Source organism: Procambarus clarkii, chromosome 92 (assembly GCF_040958095.1).
Source record: "Procambarus clarkii isolate CNS0578487 chromosome 92, FALCON_Pclarkii_2.0, whole genome shotgun sequence".
Classification (NCBI taxonomy): Eukaryota; Metazoa; Arthropoda; class Malacostraca; order Decapoda; family Cambaridae; genus Procambarus; species Procambarus clarkii.
In genome coordinates this window covers 8,661,921-8,683,331 of record NC_091241.1, presented here as the reverse complement: position 1 = coordinate 8,683,331, position 21,411 = coordinate 8,661,921, and the positions used below count along the sequence as shown (strand labels likewise).

Here is a 21,411-nt window from a genome sequence, read left to right as displayed (position 1 = left end):
GTAGATTGATTGGGTTGTGAAAGTACGTACATTGAAGATTAAATGGTACATTTTTGCAAAGCCACTACCATGCATAGCATTTCAGGCAATATTTCTACAGCCAGTCCTGGGGCCAGTCTGCTTAGTTGATGTACTGGTCAACCAGACTGTAAATTGCTGCTGCATGCTGTCTAACATATGAATCAAAGCTCAGTTAAATGAGGTACTCTTTGGAGGTGTTTATCCAAATTCCCTTCTGAATGCTGAAAGATGTCAACTAGTTATACCTATTATATTTAGAAGATGTTGAAGTCTTAGGGCTTAAATATTTATAGATTTGTCTCTAAGCATTCCCATTACACTTCTACTTTGTAATACGTTAATTTGCACATTCTGTTATGTCTCCTGGTCTCTCAAGAAATTATTTCAGTGTGCAGGTTTGGAACAGTCTTTTTAATATTTTCCAAGTGTAAATTATTATCTTTCAACAAGATTGTAAATAGCCTACTGAACTGTTGTAGGAAGTTCATGAGAATTCTGGAATGCATCCTTTTTCTACCATATAACATTAGTTCACATTTTAAATATGCACACATCTTCCATGCAAATGGAGTGTCCAATATAGTGGTTCCAAATTGGTGTGTCGTGGCACACTGGGGTCAAATGGATATCATATGATTAAATAACAGCATTAAAAAAAATATACAGCTGTACCTAGAAAATCTAAATTTCAAATAAAACATGCAGCTAAGAAATGTTTAAATGCACATTTATTGACAATAATTTTTGTGGGATAAATTAATTCAGATATATCCCAGCTGCTTAGAAATAGTTTATAAATCCTGCAAAACAAAAGTTTTATTTACTACTATACAAAATTAAGGATTTTAGCAGATCTTTTTTTTTTACTAGAAACATAATAAAAGAATAGATGAAAATATATGAATGTTTTACCAGAGTTCAAACTGGCAGAAAATGGAAAATCACAACAAAAGGGTTAACAAATAAATATTAAATATGGAAATTACTGCATTAGTATAGATCTCAACTTCAGTAGAAGTCAAGTTTTATAGTAGTGCAGGAATTTCCAAAGCAAAAAAAAAAATAGAACTTGACTTTTCCTGCCTACACCTCTCCTTATAGTTGCAGCAAGTGCCTTTGACATGGGGGTTGCAAGACACTTACCCATTCGTGACCAAGGTGAGGTTGGTTGTGACTGGGGGCTCTGCGGCGAAGAACTCCGTGATGATGTGCCTATAACCATGTGTTTACCCAAACGTGGGCTTGAAGGGGGAATGTCACTCAAATCGTCATCTTCATCTTCATCCTGAAATGTTTAATATACAGTATTTAAGATTTTGAAATATTATACATCTTACTTATTTGTACTGCACAGTATTTTATAAAAAAAAGTTTTTGGCAATCTCCATATATTTGTACTTCATACAGATGTGACGAAGATAATGGCTAACAGGGCAGTTAAGATAATGACTAAAAGGGTGGCATTAATGACAAAGATTAATGGCTAATAGAGTTGCTAAGATAATGGTATAATGACTAAGAGGGTAGTTAAGAAAATTAGTAAAAAGGTGGCTAAGTTAATGGTTATGAGAGTGGCTAAGATACTGTAATGGCTAAAATAGTGGCCAAGATAATGATTAAGAGGGTGGCTAAGTTGATGGCTACAAAAATTACTAAGAGGGTGGCCAAGAGAGTGACTAAGATAATGGCTAAGAGTGTGACTAAAATAATGGCTAAAATAATGACTAGAGCATGACAGAGGGAAAAACAAAACTGAGGAGCATGACACCAAAGGGTGGGCATACCTCACAAGATATGTTGAACCTGGGAGCCTGGATGAGCTTCCGTTGAGGCTTCGGAATCGTGTCCAGAACCATGGGAGGGCGAGACGTCTCCACCACTGTGGAAGAGAGGATCACATTATACTCTACTTTCACCTCCTCGTTTATGCAGTACTGTACTTACAATGTATATTTTATACTGCTTGAAGTACACCGTACGCCTACAATTATCTGAACAGAATTAATAAGATATAATTGAGAGGCGGGTAATAAGAGTTCCGATGTGTAAGGGTAGGCCTATCAGTCAACTTATTTATTTATTTATTTATATATTTATATACAAGAAGATACAATAAGTTTGAGAGTACATAACATTGATGTTCCTACATTCTTGCAAAGCCACTAACACGCATAGCATTTCAGGCTTAATCTAACACATGTTTATTAAGATGAACAATGTAGCACTTTTATTCAACATTATGTAATTACAGTACATATAAATAGATGAAAATTAATATGCTGGTGAATTTGCATGTCTTAAGTACAAATATTTGGGAAGCAGGTAGCACAGATACAGTGCGTGTTTGAAGCACAAGGTAGGAAACTGTGAAGATGAAATTACGTACTTTCTGACTTTACTTTTGAATAAGGCATAGGTTGGACAATCTTTTAATTCATTAGGCAGTGAGTTCCATAGACTGGGTCCTTTTATTTGCAAGGAGTGTTTGCACAGATATAGCCTGACTCAAGGGATATCAAAGAGATATTTATTTCTGGTGTGATGTTCATGGGTTCTGTTACATCTATCAAGGAAGAGTTTCAGATGAGGATTAGCATTTAGGAACAAGGTTCTGTACGTGTAAATAGCACAAGAGAATGTGTGTGGAGTGAGTGTAGGTTCAGCATGTTTAGGGATTTAAACAGAGGGGCTGTGTGTTGTCTGAGGGTGTATTACAGTTCCGATAACAGATTTTTACTGGGGGATGATGGGCTCGAGTTAATTTGCAGTGGTTGAACCCCCCCATACAAAGGTATTGTATGCATCTGTGCATGGTATCCGATACCGAATATATGTACAATATATTTATCTGATACTTGTACGTATCAGCCATGCCACTTCTTTATATCCAGAGATATACTGTATACTGTACTGTACTGTATTTTAATACTTCCCCTTCCAAGATTATATGTTGTTTTAGATTTCGCTATTAAAACAAAATATCCATGTAACACAGGCTATAGTGAGCCTGTAATCGAGTTTGGTTATTTGCGATAACCTTGTTACTGTGATATTTGGGTCAAAGTTTTAAATGGAGGTGGGGTTTCCTCTTCTTCTCCCGTTTCTTTTCTGCTTTTGGTTTAGCGCACTGATTTTCGTCTTGTTTTGATAACATTATCTTGATGGCAGATATAGATGCACAGTGTTCACTAGTGTGTCCCATTCTTCAACTGCTTCTCAAATCATTTTACTGTAGTCACTGTGGATTTTGTATCTAGTGCTGTTGCTCTCGTTGGATTAATACTGAGTTTGATGCTCAGGGCTTCAGTTGTTTCACATTCCAGTAAGTACAGTACATGCAATGGTGCCTCTGCATCTGTTCCACAGATGACACTCTTTAACTATTGGGTTTATTACCTCCTAGCAGCACTTGTAACCAAGTTTATGTCTGTGTATGGCTATTGCAATGTCTCTGGATATCTTTTTTGCCAGGCTTGAAAGAAGAGTGCCCAGTAGCTGTGAAAAACTTGGAGGTATTTTAACCTGTACTACAGGTAGAGCAGTGGCAGTTTTTGCTAGTGAGTCTGCCTTTTCATTATCATCTATGCCAATGTGACTTATATCCAATTTAGGGTGATTGACATCCGTAGATTGTGTGCTTCTTTTCCTATATGTAGGCTCCTGGAAGATCGACAACAAGAACCTCATACTACCAATTATAAATGACCTAATTGCTACACAGAGTAAATGATTTTGAATCTCCTTTGTATGGATACCATCACACATAAATATAACCCATCATAATGAGACAGATATTACAGCCATATTTGCGTGTAACAATGATGATGTTGATATAGACCTAGGTATTCCCATCTCTGCTGTCAAACTATATTGTTCCAAACACTCAGGTCTGATAGGAGAGAAATTACTGACTCCCAATGACCTGAAAGCACCAGTATAAAAAGCTATGATTTGTTCAGATCCGAAACCTATATCTATGGGCAGCACAAAACGTCTACCAGACTGTGCGACACAGTGGTTGCAAGGATCAGGTTGGGTTACCGTTACCTGTGGCAGGTGGCCACAGGTGACGGATCTCCCAATCCTGAGCACTCCAGGTGCAAACTCTGTGAGCAGGAACTGCGGCATGATCTCCCACATTACATCACTGAATGCCCAGTTATTAGCCCATTCAGACCCTTTGGCATGAAGTACCTGGAGCTTTTCAATTACTTTATTCACTATCGTTTCTTGAGAATATCCTCATATTGCACCCAAAATTTGCCAGTGCAGGCTACTGAACATATTTGGTTTTGCCCGAAACGCATTGCGTAATAGTGGCTTTAGGCATTGTATGTACTAGCTCTATCTATATATCAATCCATTAATGTAACATCACTTGTATGTATGTACCTTACCTGAATAAACATATTTATATTTATTTATATTTATATGACCCTGTATAACTAACCATCCTGCGAGATGGGGATTTTTAGTATCACTGCTACCTTATTCACTCTTGTATTCATGATGTTATCCTCATACTATATGCACCCCAAAGTTTGCCAATGCAGAGTACTGGTCTCATGCCTGTGTATGACTAACCATCCTGTAGGATGGGGATTTTAGCATCACGTAGCTAGCTTTGTGACACACTGTACTCTCCTCCATATAGTCTAGGGTAGCTGCACAAATGCAAATGTACAGTACCTAAATGTGTTGTTAATAAAAAAAAGGATTTCTGTGATGAGTTGTATATTATTTTGTGCTGGCTATGTAACAATGCCTGGAGCGAAGATTTAGAGTCCGTATGAATGATAACATCATGTAAATTATTGTCAATTGCATTAGAAAAAATGAACGATGCTTATATACACAGGGTCATATTTTAATATATCTTACTCCTTAGATACCGTCCCCCTGCAAGCCAAACCCCCCCACTAACTGGACACCACCCCCTTCACCTCACCAGATGTGGGAAACTTCTCACCAGCATCACCAGGGAGTTTCCAAACGCATTCCCAGGCGTGAGCTAGGGGGTAGGTAGACCAAGTGGGCGTGAGTGGGCGGCCTGGTAGGTGGGTGGGTGGGGTACGCTCACTCGCCCGCCCACCTTTGACCTTTACTGAACCCTGTAGGGAACATGGAAGAGCCACCAGTGACCCAATTCCTCCTGATTTTGTGATACTACTCTCCAGGCGGGTGGGTGAAGCCTATCCCCTATCCCACCTGCTGCTGCTAATACACAGTGGTGGGTAGAGGGGCGCATGAAAACTACGGGGTACTACACTATGTGCGCACACTATTGGTATATGCTGGCGGGGGCGGACAAGCAAGCAAGCAAGCAAGCTAGCTAGCTAGCTAGCTTGCTTGCTTGCTTGCTTGCTTGCTTGCTTGCTTCATTCATTCATTCCTTCATTCATTCATTCATTCATCCATCCATCCATCCATTCTCTGCCTCCCGCACGCGTCTCTCTCCACCTCCCCCTCACGTCTCTCCGCCACCATAGAATATGGGTTCATATGGAGCGGAGCTCTAGATTGACGGCGCCGGAACACAGTTGATGGGGAAGTGTGGTGATGGACTGGCTGGGGCGTGATGTGAGGCAGCCTGGTTATAGGGGAGGGACATATTCACATAAAGGGATGGAAGTGAAGAGAATGAGAACAGATCAATATGGCAGTGTAGGAGGACAGTGGATCACTTACACCTCACTGCCTCTCACCATTCCCGAGAGGCAGCGATGGAGAGACACATGTGAAGGGAAAAGTATAGAAATGGGAAATATGAGTCATGATAGCGGGCAGACTGTCCGCCTTGCTGACTCGATACGTGTGTTGGCAGCTAAGCTAAGCTTGCTCTCTCTTGTCTGGGAGCTGGGAGTGTTCAAAGTTTCTCAAGTATATTTCAATATATGTGGATGTCTATGACATTCCCATATATACACACTCAGATGCCTGTGTACATATTTTGATATTCTGTTTGCGGGTATATTTTATTATTTATATCATTTATTATTAATGGGGAGGGTTCTGGTCTGTATTTCATCTTAGAATGGTGTATTGTGGGGGTTTGATTTCCATGGGTAAATCCAAGCTCTTGGGCCACCATCTGTGGGGGTGGAGTGTGTGTGGAGGGGATGAGAAGAGCAGGGGGGCAGGTGAGGGAGAGGTGGGAAAGGTGCCCTCACGTGCTGGGGGTGAGGTGAAGCTACGATACTTTCGTGCACGTTCCTGACCTTTCACTCCACTTAAGGTCAAGGTTGGCCACACTCGACCTCTACAAAGCTTGCACTGGACCCACAAGTCCCCACCAAGCCACTCAATGGACCTCAAGGCCCCAACCAGTCACCCCGTGGACCACACGTCACCCCCGTGGACCACACGTCACCCCCGTGGACCACACGTCACCTCCGTGGACCACACGTCACCCCCGTGGACCACACGTCACCCCCGTGGACCACACGTCACCCCCGTGGACCACACGTCACCTCCGTGGACCACACGTCACCTCCGTGGACCACACGTCACCTCCGTGGACCACACGTCACCCCCGTGGACCCCCAGTCACCCCGTGGACCACACGTCACCCCCGTGGACCACACGTCACCCCCGGGGACCACACGTCACCCCCGGGGACCACACGTCACCCCCGGGGACCACACGTCACCCCCGGGGACCACACGTCACCCCCGGGGACCACACGTCACCCCCGGGGACCACACGTCACCCCGTGGACCCCCAGTCACCCCCGGGGACCACACGTCACCCCCGGGGACCACACGTCACCCCCGGGGACCACACGTCACCCCCGGGGACCACACGTCACCCCCGGGGACCACACGTCACCCCCGGGGACCACCCGTCACCCCCGGGGACCACCCGTCACCCCCGGGGACCACCCGTCACCCCCGGGGACCACCCGTCACCCCCGGGGACCACCCGTCACCCCCGGGGACCACCCGTCACCCCCGGGGACCACACGTCACCCCCGTGGACCCCCAGTCACCCCAGGGGACCACACGTCACCCCCGGGGACCACACGTCACCCCCGGGGACCACCCGTCACCCCCGGGGACCACCCGTCACCCCCGGGGACCACACGTCACCCCCGTGGACCACACGTCACCCCCGTGGACCACACGTCACCCCCGTGGACCACCCGTCACCCCCGGGGACCCCCAGTCACCCCAGGGGACCACACGTCACCCCCGTGGACCACACGTCACCCCCGTGGACCCCCAGTCACCCCAGGGGACCACACGTCACCCCCGTGGACCACCCGTCACCCCCGTGGACCCCCAGTCACCCCAGGGGACCACACGTCACCCCAGGGGACCACACGTCACCCCAGGGGACCACACGTCACCCCAGGGGACCACACGTCACCCCCGGGGACCACACGTCACCCCCGGGGACCACACGTCACCCCCGGGGACCACACGTCACCCCCGGGGACCACACGTCACCCCCGGGGACCACACGTCACCCCCGGGGACCACACGTCACCCCCGGGGACCACACGTCACCCCCGGGGACCACACGTCACCCCCGGGGACCACACGTCACCCCAGGGGACCACACGTCACCCCAGGGGACCACACGTCACCCCAGGGGACCACACGTCACCCCCGGGGACCACACGTCACCCCCGGGGACCACACGTCACCCCAGGGGACCACACGTCACCCCAGGGGACCACACGTCACCCCAGGGGACCACACGTCACCCCCGGGGACCACACGTCACCCCAGGGGACCATACGTCACCCCAGGGGACCCCCAGTCACCCCAGGTGACCACACGTCACCCCCGGGGACCACACGTCACCCCAGGGGACCACACGTCACCCCAGGGGACCACACGTCACCCCCGGGGACCACACGTCACCCCCGGGGACCCCCAGTCACCCCCGGGGACCACACGTCACCCCCGGGGACCACACGTCACCCCCGGGGACCCCCAGTCACCCCCGGGGACCACACGTCACCCCCGGGGACCACACGTCACCCCCGGGGACCCCCAGTCACCCCAGGGGACCACACGTCACCCCAGGGACCACACGTCACCCCAGGGGACCACACGTCACCCCAGGGGACCACACGTCACCCCAGGGGGCCACACGTCACCCCCGGGGACCCCCAGTCACCCCCGGGGACCACACGTCACCCCCGTGGACCCCCAGTCACCCCAGGGGACCACACGTCACCCCAGGGGGCCACACGTCACCCCCGGGGACCACACGTCACCCCCGGGGACCCCCAGTCACCCCCGGGGACCACACGTCACCCCCGGGGACCCCCAGTCACCCCCGGGGACCACACGTCACCCCCGGGGACCACACGTCACCCCCGGGGACCCCCAGTCACCCCAGGGGACCACACGTCACCCCCGGGGACCACACGTCACCCCCGGGGACCACACGTCACCCCCGGGGGCCACACGTCACCCCCGGGGGCCACACGTCACCCCCGGGGACCACACGTCACCCCCGGGGACCCCCAGTCACCCCAGGGGACCACACGTCACCCCCGGGGACCACACGTCACCCCCGGGGACCACACGTCACCCCAGGGGACCACACGTCACCCCAGGGGACCACACGTCACCCCCGGGGACCCCCAGTCACCCCAGCGGACCACACGTCACCCCCGGGGACCACACGTCACCCCCGGGGACCACACGTCACCCCAGGGGACCACACGTCACCCCCGGGGACCACACGTCACCCCCGGGGACCACACGTCACCCCCGGGGACCACACGTCACCCCCGGGGACCACACGTCACCCCCGGGGACCACACGTCACCCCCGGGGACCACACGTCACCCCAGGGGGCCACACGTCACCCCCGGGGACCACACGTCACCCCCGTGGACCACACGTCACCCCCGTGGACCACACGTCACCCCCGGGGACCACACGTCACCCCCGGGGACCACACGTCACCCCCGGGGACCACACGTCACCCCAGGGGACCACACGTCACCCCCGGGGACCACACGTCACCCCCGGGGACCACACGTCACCCCCGGGGACCACACGTCACCCCCGGGGACCCCCAGTCACCCCCGGGGACCACACGTCACCCCCGGGGACCACACGTCACCCCCGGGGACCACACGTCACCCCAGGGGACCACACGTCACCCCCGGGACCACACGTCACCCCAGGGGACCACACGTCACCCCCGGGGACCACACGTCACCCCCGGGGACCACACGTCACCCCCGGGGACCACACGTCACCCCCGGGGACCACACGTCACCCCCGTGGACCACACGTCACCCCCGTGGACCACACGTCACCCCCGGGGACCACACGTCACCCCCGGGGACCACACGTCACCCCCGGGGACCACCCGTCACCCCCGGGGACCACACGTCACCCCCGGGGACCACACGTCACCCCCGGGGACCACACGTCACCCCCGGGGACCACACGTCACCCCCGGGGACCACACGTCACCCCCGGGGACCACCCGTCACCCCCGGGGACCACACGTCACCCCCGGGGACCACACGTCACCCCCGGGGACCACACGTCACCCCCGGGGACCACACGTCACCCCCGGGGACCACCCGTCACCCCCGGGGACCACCCGTCACCCCCGGGGACCACACGTCACCCCCGGGGACCACACGTCACCCCCGGGGACCACACGTCACCCCCGGGGACCACACGTCACCCCCGGGGACCACACGTCACCCCCGGGGACCACCCGTCACCCCCGGGGACCACACGTCACCCCCGGGGACCACACGTCACCCCCGGGGACCACACGTCACCCCCGGGGACCACACGTCACCCCCGGGGACCACACGTCACCCCCGGGGACCACACGTCACCCCCGGGGACCACACGTCACCCCCGGGGACCACACGTCACCCCCGGGGACCACACGTCACCCCCGGGGACCACACGTCACCCCCGGGGACCACACGTCACCCCCGGGGACCACACGTCACCCCCGGGGACCACACGTCACCCCCGGGGACCACACGTCACCCCCGGGGACCACACGTCACCACTCGTATAGACCATCTCCACATTAGTTCTTGATTTTTTATTGTTGCCGCTGGAGGCGGCTAGTTTATTGTGCACCCCATACTCGTCCTGTGAGCGGTAGCGCAAAAGCATTACAGAGGGCACAAAAGCATTACAGAGGGCACAAAAGCATTACAGAGGGCACAAAAGGTCTTTATCAGACCTCATCTTAGATTATTACATAAACAATTGCATCTATCCTTTACATCTTATAGTTACAATGTCAGCTAGTTACAGAGAATGATCTATTTCAAGAGCTATATATTTACAGTAAGTCATTATACATTAATGGAAGGTCTTATCGCTAATACATTAGTTCCTGTATAAAGTTCCCCGGATCTGCCACTCCGTAAAACTTTTAACTGTTCAACGGACGAACCCAAAATGGGACGTTGGGGTTTGACAGTTGATTTGTTAACAGAGTGGACAATTGAGCGAAGGAACTGAATGTGGAGGTTGTACTCTGACTTGTTAATACACGATATCAGTAGCCTCATTATTCCCATCCCCCGAACGCAAACGTTTAGGCCACGTTTCCTTACACCTGATGCCTCTCTTCACCTAGTAGTAAATACATACCCGGGAGTTAATAAACTGTTGTGGGTTGTACCTGGGGATAGATCAGTAGTTTGGCTTTGGCCCTAGGAGGACGTGGATAGGCCTACCCGCCTATCTGCCCCTTACCATGGGAACCATTTGACCTTATAATTCACGGTCTGATTACTAAACTTAGCGATCTCGTATAATTAAGAAACTTTGACCTTATAAGGCTAAGTTTTGTTTGAACTTGTGACCTTAAAGCTGATTTGTCCTTGATAGTGTGTGGTGGGTGACTTGTGGCCTTCTGCTGGTGAGACCTACAGACCTTACTCCCAGCACCTCACCGCTGGTCACTGTGTGTACGCAGGCGATGAGTCACAATAACGTGGCTCAAGAATGTTGTACCTAATCCTGCATCGCCTCCCTCATCACAATCGACTTGAGAATGGTCCAGGACGGACCGAAACGTCGCCGTCCCTTCACCTTCTAGTGTGTGGTCTGGTCAACACTGTGTGTACACGCTTTACACTCACAAGATCCACTAAACCTACTGGCGCTGATGTGCATTACTCCGGGAGCCGGTCGGCCGAGCGGACAGCACACTGGACTTGTGATCCTGTGGTCCCGGGGTCGATCCCAGGCGCCGGCGAGAAACAATGGGCAGTTTCTTTCACCCTATGCCCCTGTTACCTAGCAGTAAAATAGGTACCTGGGTGTTAGTCAGCTGTCACGGGCTGCTTCCTGGGGGTGGAGGCCTGGTCGAGGACCGGGCCGCGGGGACACTAAAGCCCCGAAATCATCTCAAGATAACCTCAAGATTTCAAGATATAACCTCCCCAAAAGCGTACATTTATTTCGGGACATAACCATTTGTGTTTGCTCAGAGTGGAGAGGTTAGTCGATAACGAAGCCCACTGTACTACGAGACTAAAATGTCCACTATGACTCCATGAGATGCAAGACTACAAGAAAAACTGCACGATCACCTGGACAAACTTAAAGAGGTGACCTCTAGAGTTTAACTCTGGCAAGTGCAAAGTAATATAGCTGGATGTTGTTACCTGACACAGGTTAAAACGAAGGGGGGAACTATCAGGAGAAAGCGCCCAGTCATTACGACTATATAGCACTAGGAAGGGGTCAGGATAAGGATTTGGGATGGGACGGGGGAAAGGAATGGTGTCCAAGTATCTTGGACGGTCGGGGATTGAACGCCGACCTGCAGGAAGCGAGACCGTCGCTCTACCGTCCAGCCCAAGTGGGAGACTGAATTAATTAAACCTCGCTGTTACTGGAAGAGTGAAGAATTATGGAAGACATAATTACCACATACAATATTCTCATCGGAAATGATAAAGTAGACAAGGATATATTTAGAATGGATGGTACACGAACAAGGGAACATAAGAACAAAGGTAATTGCAGAAGGCCTATTGGCCCATACGAGGCAGCTCCTACCTATCTATCCTATCTATCTATCAGTAGCCTCATCAGGGACACAGGTGGAAACAAGGTACCTAAATGAGTCACAGAGACATTGCAAACATTTGTTTTCAATGTGAGAGAAGTGAAGACTTAGAATACAGTAGAACAAGTGGTAGAGGCAGCCTCCACACACACAGCGCCAAGTGTAAACACAACAACAGGCTCAGGAACCTGCACACCAGTTGGCTGAAGGTTGAGAGGCGAGCCCAAGAGACCAAGGTCAATCACCGCAGCACAGCTAGGCCAGCACACCTAGCTGTGTCAGTGTCAGAGTAGTTAACAGATGGAATGCATTAGGCAGTGATGTGGTGGAGGCTGACCCCATACACAGTTTCAACTGTAGATATGATAGAGCCCAATAGGCTCAGGAATCTGTACACCAGTTGACTGACAGTTGAGAGGCGGGACCAAAGAGCCAGAGCTCAACCCCCGCAAGCACAAATAGGTGAGTATACCGCCGCACCATTGGAAAATTGGTTCACCGTGGGTAATTTTCTCCACCTGAACGATACACACGAGAGTTATTGTATCCACAACTCTACGTGTTAACGAAGATGGGAGGAGAGGAGGGAGGTAAAGAGAAGAGGGGGGGGAGAGGAACTTGGGAGGGAAAATTAAAGATGAGAAAAGGAAATAAATAAGGCGTGGCGAGGGGAAACTCACCCACGAACCCATGTAATATATAGTATATATGATATAAAAACAGATGGGGACTCGGTATCTTATACAACCAATAATTAGACAACTAGCAAGAGCTAGCAGCTGGTTCTTGCCGGCACACACACACACACAGGTGACTCCACACACCTGGTCAAGTAATGAGGAGGGAGGATCTTAACGAGCGGGCAGGTGAGATGGGGAAGCATGGTTACCTGAGGCATCTACAGCCTCGCCTTCCCCCACACCATAACCACCCCCACACCCTCTACCACCCTCCACACCCAGCACGGTGAGTACCACCAGTCCACTACACCCAGTCACTTCCCACAGAGGTTCCATGGAACACTCAGGTGTTCTAGGTCATCTTGAAGCCTCAAGCTGTCCTCCTCTGTCTTAATCCTTCTCATAATTTTTGGCGTCGTCAGCAAACATTGAGAGGAATGAGTGTATACCCTCTGGGAGATCATTTACGTATATCAGAAACAGGATAGGTCCGAGTACAGAGCCCTGTGGGACTCCACTGGTGACTTCACGCCAATCTGAGGTCTCACCCCTCACTGTAACTCTCTGCTTCCTATTACTTAGGCACGACCCCATCCACTGGAGCACCCTACCAGTTACTCCTGCCTGTTTCTCCAACTTATGGGGGTACTGTGTCAAAGACTTTCCGACAGTCCAATAAAATGCAGTTTGCCCACCCTTCTCTTTCTTGCTTAATCTTTGTCACCTGATCGTAGAATTCTATTAAGCCTGTAAGGCAAGATTTACCCTCCCTGAACCCATGTTGGTGGTGTGTCACGAAGTCTCTTCTCTCCAGATGTGTTACTAGGTTCTTTCTCACGATCTTCTCCATCACCTTGCATGGTATACAAGTTAGGAACAATGGCCTGTAGTTCAGTGCTTCTTGCCTATCGCCCTTTTTGTATATTAGGACTACATTAGCTGTCTTCCATATTTCTGGTAGGTCTCCCATCTCCAGTGACTTACTATATACCATGGAGAGTGGGAAGCAAAGTGCTTCTGCACACTCTTTCAGTACCCATGGGAAGATTCCTTCCGATCCAACAGCCTTCTCACGTCCAAATCCAATAGATGCCTTTTAACCTCATCTCTGGTAATTTCGAACGACGATCCCAATAATTTAGATATTTTATCGTGTCAATGCGTGCCGTATATGTTCCCTGTATTCACTCTAGTTGAGAAATCTCTCCCACTCTGAAGGGGGAAGTGAGTACAGAGCAATGCTCAAGATATTGCACCAGTGAGTTAAATAGTATTAGCAGTGTTGTGGGGTCTCTGGATTTGAACTTTCTCACATAATTCATCCTATTATTTTTCCTGGCCGCCTTTATCTACACTATAAGGAAAGGCAACTACACAAATCGGGAAGATCTGGGAGTGGATATAACTTCCAAACCAACACCGGAGGCACACATATATGCAAGATAACATCGGCAGCATATGAGAAGCTGGCAAATATAAGAACCATTTAGAGACCTTAATCGGGACTCCTTCAAGACAATCTACACGGCATTTGTTAGACTAACACTCGAATGTGAAGCACTGGCACGGAATCCGCATCTTGTGAAGCATAAAACCAAAAATTTAATACCAAAGGTTTGCAACCAAACTGGAGCAAGAGACAAAAGGGTTAAGCTATGAGGATAGACTAATGGAAATAAATATCACAGCCCCCAGGATACAAGAAACAGAGCGGATATAATCACAACATACAAGATACTGAGGGGAATAGACAAGGTGGACGAGAACAGCCTCTTCAAATTGAATGAAGTGGGACCAGAAGTGGAAGCTAGAAATGCAAATGAGTCCAAGAGATGTAAGGACATACTCTCCATCCACAACAGTAAAGCCAAGTCTGACAGACTTCGAACATTGGAATAGTTAAATTAAAAATCAACAGATACAATCAAGGGAAGTAGGCGGGACAGAGCTAGATCTCCTGTCCTCATTGACACTGATAGGTAAGTACTAATACGTGTGTACACACACACACACACACACACACACACACACACACACACACACACACACACACACACACACACACACACGCACGCACGCACACTTGCAGGGACACAGGTGGAAATTGAGTGCCCAAATGAGCCACAGAGATATTAGAAAGAACTTTTTAGTGTCAGAGTGGTTGACACATGGAATGCATTAGGCAGTGATGTGGTGGAGGCTGACTCCATACACAGCTTCAAATGTAGATATGATAGAGCCCAGTAGGCTCAGGAACCTGTACACTAGTTGATTGACGGTTGAGAGGCGGGACCAAAGAGCCAGAGCTCAACCCCCACAAGCACAGCTAGGTGAGTACACCCCACTAACACAGTTCAACACACCCACCCAACAGTGAAGGTAGCAGTACCTGTGTACACATCACTGCGCCATAAATAAGTGTACTTGTAGGTCACAACCAGACCAAAAAGGAAAGATTTCAACATGATCTTGGCAGCTTTCTCGCCTCACAAGTATCATAGTTTGTGGTCCTTACTTCCTAGTGCTAATTGGGGTAGTGGTGGTGAGTGTGGTGGTGTCAGTGGTGGGTGTGGTGGTGTCAGTGGTGGGTGTGGTGGTGTCAGTGGTGGGTGTGGTGGTGGGTGTGGTGGTGTCAGTGGTGGTGGGTGTGGTGGTGTCAGTGGTGTCACTTACCTAACAGTGTCTACAAGAAAGACAATGTTGCTTAAAGAACTGTTAAAGATTAGCTCCTTATGTCCCGCGTATAGCCACCAGCCTCGCTGTTACTGTTGCATTCTAACTTAACTTTCCTAATGTGCTAATTCTTTGTGTAAACTGTCCTTAAAGGTGTGGATAGAGGTGGCTTCAACAGGCAACAACAAATTATTAATACATAATTCACTAAGTAACGTAAACTTAGAAAAATCATATACAAAAAATTTTGATTAGTCATCAAATTTTTTTTGAAATATGCAAATTAGTGCCTATCGGCATGAATATTATTACAGAGGAACAATTGTATTTCGGTGCGTAAATGACCTTAAAGCAAAGAACACAAGCCTAGCCACACACCTGGTTGAGAGGCGGGACCAAAGAGCCAGAGCTCAACCCCCGCAAACACAACTAGGTGAGTACACCAACTTCCTGTTACGCCAAGTTAACCGGACTTGCTGCCAGCCAACAACACCTGAACTACCCTCTAGCAAGTAACCACCACCACCTTACGCCTCAACAACCCGCGTCTCAAGTGTATACCACTATTATGAAGTCGCTTATTGCACGGTCCGCGCTCAATTCCCGATGGTTCCAGTGGTTCGGCATTGTTTCTTCATTTTTTTTCTCATATCCCAGCTCCTTGACCGTATACCCCATCAAGTGGGATAAAGTGATACTGGCTTAGCACTTTCTCGCCCCGTATATACTTTACCTCGTACATAAGTTCTATATTGGTGTATAAAAAAGTTACATATCGTCCATTTTTAAAAGTGGCTTCGTAACTAATCCATTGTTTGATTAAAAATAGGCTCATTCAAGCTGCGGCACATACCCACACGTTCATAAATACAAAATAAAGCCTACTTTGTAATAAAAAATGGTATTCTCTTGTATAAAAATTAATCCCTTTATATATTATAATTGTGTGCAGAGTTAGAGGCAGGGTAACACGTGTCTTGGCCGTGAAGGTCAGACGAGAAGGGCTCACGGAAAGGTGAGGAGCTGGAGGGCTGAGAACAGTGGACCTTTGGACCATTGTTACTTAATTGTGAAGGACCGGGAGCCGGTCGGCCGAGCGGACAGCACGCTGGACTTGTGATCCTGTAGTCCTGGGTTCGATCCCAGGCGCCGGCGAGAAACAATGGGCAGAGTTTCTTTCACCCTATGCCCCTGTTACCTAGCAGTAAAATAGGTACCTGGGTGATAGTCAGCTGTCACGGGCTGCTTCCTGGGGGTGGAGGCCTGGTCGAGGACCGGGCCGCAGGGACACTAAAAAGCCCCGAAATCATCTCAAGATAACCTGTCTGAGGGCGTGACCTCATACATGTGTTTGCTGATGACGCACGGTAACTGAGGACTGTAACCTCTTATTCAGGTAATGAATAACTTACTAACAATTGAAACTTTAGGAGCAATGATCTTACTCTATGAATTCTAACCAAGTGTGTACAACCGGTTTTCCTTGGCCCAGAACCTAGGTGTTATCTCTACCCCTCGTCCTAACCCACACTCAAGACCCCTGGAAGGATGTTCATCAACTTGCCCTGATACTCCGCCTTCTAAGGCACTCTACAGCCACGCCCCCGGCACACACAGGCCAATCACAGAACCTGTGTCTCATCACTGGGCGTGGTCACGACAATGACCGCCCTAATTCTCACCGGAAACAGGCAGAGTGCCCGTCACCTGACCGCACTTGTACCAACATTTGTCAGCTGTCAAACTAGTATAAGCACGCTGACAGAAAGGAGACGGGAGACGGTGGAGGCCCAAGCTGGCCTGCAAGAGGCTAGCTTGGAGGTAGGGAAGAGGTCAGCAAGAGAGGCCACGTGTACCTCACATTACCGCGCACACAGACCCATTGTCAACACCATATATGGCTCTCATCATGTGGTAAAACGAGGTAATTGAGACCTACGGAGAGGAGGGAATAAAGAAGGGAGAGAGAAGAGGAAATAAGGAGACAAGAAGGGAGAAAGATAGGAATAATACATAAATTTCCCAAGCCGTTACAACACAATTGTTCTACTAGACTATTACTTTACATATCTACCTTCTATGTTAATAATTATCACCACTATATTTAGTCGTGATAATTGAAATTGAAATTGAAATTGAAATAAGTTTATTGAGGTAAAATACACACAAAGGGATGAGGTAGCTCAAGCTATTCTCACCCCATTCAGTACATCGTGTTAATATATACATAGACACACATCACAAATAAACACATTACCAAACATTCTGAGAGGTAAACATATACATTTCCTCCTTCACAAGTAGTATGTTATCAGACGTACACACAAATACTTTTATGACCTAGGTATACTGTATAGACAAATTGCAAGACACATGCAGATAATTCAACAAAATATTACAATCTTGGTGCAAAATTCTTATATCTCTCAAGAATATCATCAACCTTTCCGTTGTGACACATCCAGGCTATTTGTTCAGGAACAGTCCTTATCTCAGTGTTTCTATATACACTAATCAACGGACAATCGTGATAATTGTATGAGAGCAAGTGTAGTGACCTTCCCCCCCCCCACCTCCTACACACACACACACACACAAGGGGGGGGGGCCTCGTAGCCTGGTGGATAGCGCGCAGGACTCGTAATTCTGTGGCGCGGGTTCGATTCCCGCACGAGGCAGAAACAAATGGGCAAAGTTTCTTTCACCCTGAATGCCCCTGTTACCTAGCAGTAAATAGGTACCTGGGAGTTAGTCAGCTGTCACGGGCTGCTTCCTGGGGTGTGTGTGTGTGTGTGTGTGTGTGTGTGTGTGTGTGTGTGTGTGTGTGTGTGTGTGTGTGTGTGTGTGTGTGTGTGTGTGTGTGTGTGTGTGTGGTGTGGGGAAAAAAAAAAAAGTAGTTAGTGTAGTTAGTAAACAGTTGATTGACAGTTGAGAGGCGGGCCGAAAGAGCAAAGCTCAACCCCCGCAAACACAACTAGGTGAATACAAGCTTATACTCTACTACACACTCCCCGCCTCCCTCTCTACCTCCCCTCACTCCTTGCCTCCCTTAGTTCCTTGCCTCACTCACCTCAACCTTAACTGAGGCGGGGGGGGGGGGGGGGGGGGGGTAAATGTGGGAGGGGGTTAGACCAGGTGATTTATGGTAATGGCACCATGATAGGCTATCACAGGAAGGGGCGGGGAGGGGGGGGGACAATGCCACTACCACCACTACCACTATCAACACACACACCTCCCACACCTGCTGCAATATAAGCTGAACCCAAAACCGAATTTACCCCCCCCCCCCCCCCCCCCCCACACACGCACACTTTTCCAGTACCCCTAGCCTCGGCAACACACCCTACACCTGTCCTCCACTACACACCCTACACCTGTCCTCCACTACACACCCTACACCTGCCCTCCACTACACACCCTACACCTGCCCTCCACTACACACCCTACACCTGTCCTCCACTACACACCCTACACCTGCCCTCCACTACACACCCTACACCTGTCCTCCACTACACACCCTACACCTGTCCTCCACTACACACCCTACACCTGTCCTCCACTACACACCCTACACCGGTCCTCAACTACACACCCTACACCTGCCCTCCACTACACACCCTACACCTGTCCTCCACTACACACCCTACACCTGTCCTCCACTTCACACCCTACACCTGTCCTCCACTACACACCCTACACCTGTCCTCCACTACACACCCTACACCTGTCCTCCACTACACACCCTACACCTGCCCTCCACTACACACCCTACACCTGCCCTCCACTACACACCCTACACCTGCCCTCCACTACACACCCTACACCTGCCCTCCACTACACACCCTACACCTGTCCTCCACTTCACACCCTACACCTGTCCTCCACTACACACCCTACACCTGCCCTCCACTACACACCCTACACCTGCCCTCCACTACACACCCTACACCTGTCCTCCACTACACACCCTACACCTGTCCTCCACTACACACCCTACACCTGCCCTCCACTACACACCCTACACCTGCCCTCCACTACACACCCTACACCTGTCCTCCAATTCACACCCTACACCTGTCCTACACTACACACCCTACACCTGTCCTCCACTACACACCCTACACCTACCCTCCGCTACACACCCTACACCTGTCCTCCACTACACACCCTACACCTGTCCTCCACTACACACCCTACACCTGTCCTCCACTTCACACCCTACACCTGTCCTCCACTTCACACCCTACACCTGCCTTCCACTACACACCCTACACCTGTCCTCCACTACACACCCTACACCTGTCCTCCACTACACACCCTACACCTGTCCTCCACTACACACCCTACACCTGCCCTCCACTACACACCCTACACCTGTCCTCCACTACACACCCTACACCTGTCCTCCACTACACACCCTACACCTGTCCTCCACTACACACCCTACACCTGTCCTCCACTACACACCCTACACCTGCCCTCCACTACACACCCTACACCTGTCCTCCACTACACACCCTACACCTGTCCTCCACTTCACACCCTACACCTGCCCTCCACTACACACCCTACACCTGCCCTCCATTACACACCTTACAACTTACCTTCAGTGTTGTTGGGTTTATACCCCCCCCCCCTCCCCAGCCACAGAAATATTAAATCATTTTTTATTCTGGCGTTTATACAGCGAATTGTGAGATGCACGCACATAACCGCTCGCACACGCACACAACCGCTTGCACACGCACACGACCCCTCGCACACGCACACAAGAGCTTGCACCCGCGCACGCACACAAAATCTAATGGCTCGATTCTGCAGACAAAAATAGTAAATAAATACAAGGTGTGAATCCGTGGCCCAGTGTGCCCAGGTGTCGCTAGGCTTGGGGTCAGTGCACACACCCCACACCCCCAACACCCCCCCCCCCCCAGGACGGTGCCACCAGTGTCGCACCAAATATATCTCTCACGCCCTCTCTCCTGATTTCACCAGGCGTGTTATCAATAACAATAGGACATTCTTGTTGACTTTTAGTGAGTGAGTGAGTGAGTGAGTGAGTGAGTGAGTGTACAATGAGCTGGATCAGGGCGTACCTAAAGGACAGAAAACAAAGGGTGACAGTCAGGGAGGTGGTGTAAATATGCAACCCGTCTTCAGACCAAGTTCATTCCATCCAGCGGTCGACCCCAAAGACGCATTCAGTAATTTTAACATGGTTCTTCATTCAAAATATGAATGTTCTCAAATATAAATTAATATAGTTTTATATGTGTATATTGTGCATATTTAGGCATTGGTCAGGTGTTTAGGTTCTGTTGGCGATTATTTGTATTTGTAGTACGTGGGGTGAAGCATTTATAGCGTTGTGGTTCCAACACCAGTCGTGCTTCTTCCGGAAGTGTTCGGATGTCATCGGTTGTAAGTCGTGTGTAAACCGTTTTTCAATCATAAACAAGGGGGTTGGTGGGTGGATGGAATAGACTTTGGCCTTTATGATGATGGGCCTTTTTTTTCCTACCACAGACGTGGCCACACATTTACAATGCTAACCAGTATATATATACTTTTTTTCTGTCCTCCATGGACAGGGTTAGAGATGTGTTAAACATATAGTTCACGCTACCGAGTTCTTGATGTATTAGTTCAATATATGAATGTCTCCTCACCATATCTCCTCACCATAGGGAGCCGGTCGGCCGAGCGGACAGCACCCTGGACTTGTGATCCTGTGGTCGATCCCAGGCGCCGGCGAGAAACAATGGGCAAAGTTTCTTTCACCCTATGCTCCTGTTACCTAGCAGTAAATAGGTACCTGGGTGTTAGTCAGCTGTTACGGGCTGCTTCCTGGGGGTGGAGGCCTGGTCGAGGACCAGGCCGCTGGAACACTAAGAATCCCCGAAATCATCTCAAGATAACCTCAAGATATTATCATAATGTTTAATGGCTGTGGTGTGAGTGTGGTGTGAGTGTGGGCTGTGGTGTGAGTGTGGGCTGTGGT

The 21,411-nt window shown here is 50.0% G+C and overlaps 1 protein-coding gene and 1 long non-coding RNA gene across 8 annotated transcripts in view; one reads left to right on the top strand and one right to left on the bottom strand.

Annotated features, from left to right (window-relative positions):
- The window catches only part of spir (spire type actin nucleation factor), a 237,717-nt gene that overhangs the window by 17,388 nt on the left and 198,918 nt on the right, over positions 1–21,411 (bottom strand). For all 7 annotated transcript variants that reach the window (XR_011226023.1, XM_069319275.1, XM_069319276.1 and 4 more), the window contains 2 exons: positions 1,806–1,900; positions 1,165–1,306 (listed from right to left, as the gene is read on the bottom strand). Coding sequence is in view for 6 of the 7 variants with exons in the window: in XM_069319275.1 (XP_069175376.1) it covers positions 1,165–1,306; positions 1,806–1,900 (237 nt within the window). In the remaining variant the exon portion in view is untranslated. The remainder of the gene's footprint in view (positions 1–1,164; positions 1,307–1,805; positions 1,901–21,411) is intronic.
- LOC123775090 (uncharacterized) overlaps positions 1–21,411 on the top strand; it is a 181,444-nt gene that overhangs the window by 134,527 nt on the left and 25,506 nt on the right. The gene's annotated exons all lie outside the window — the stretch shown is intronic.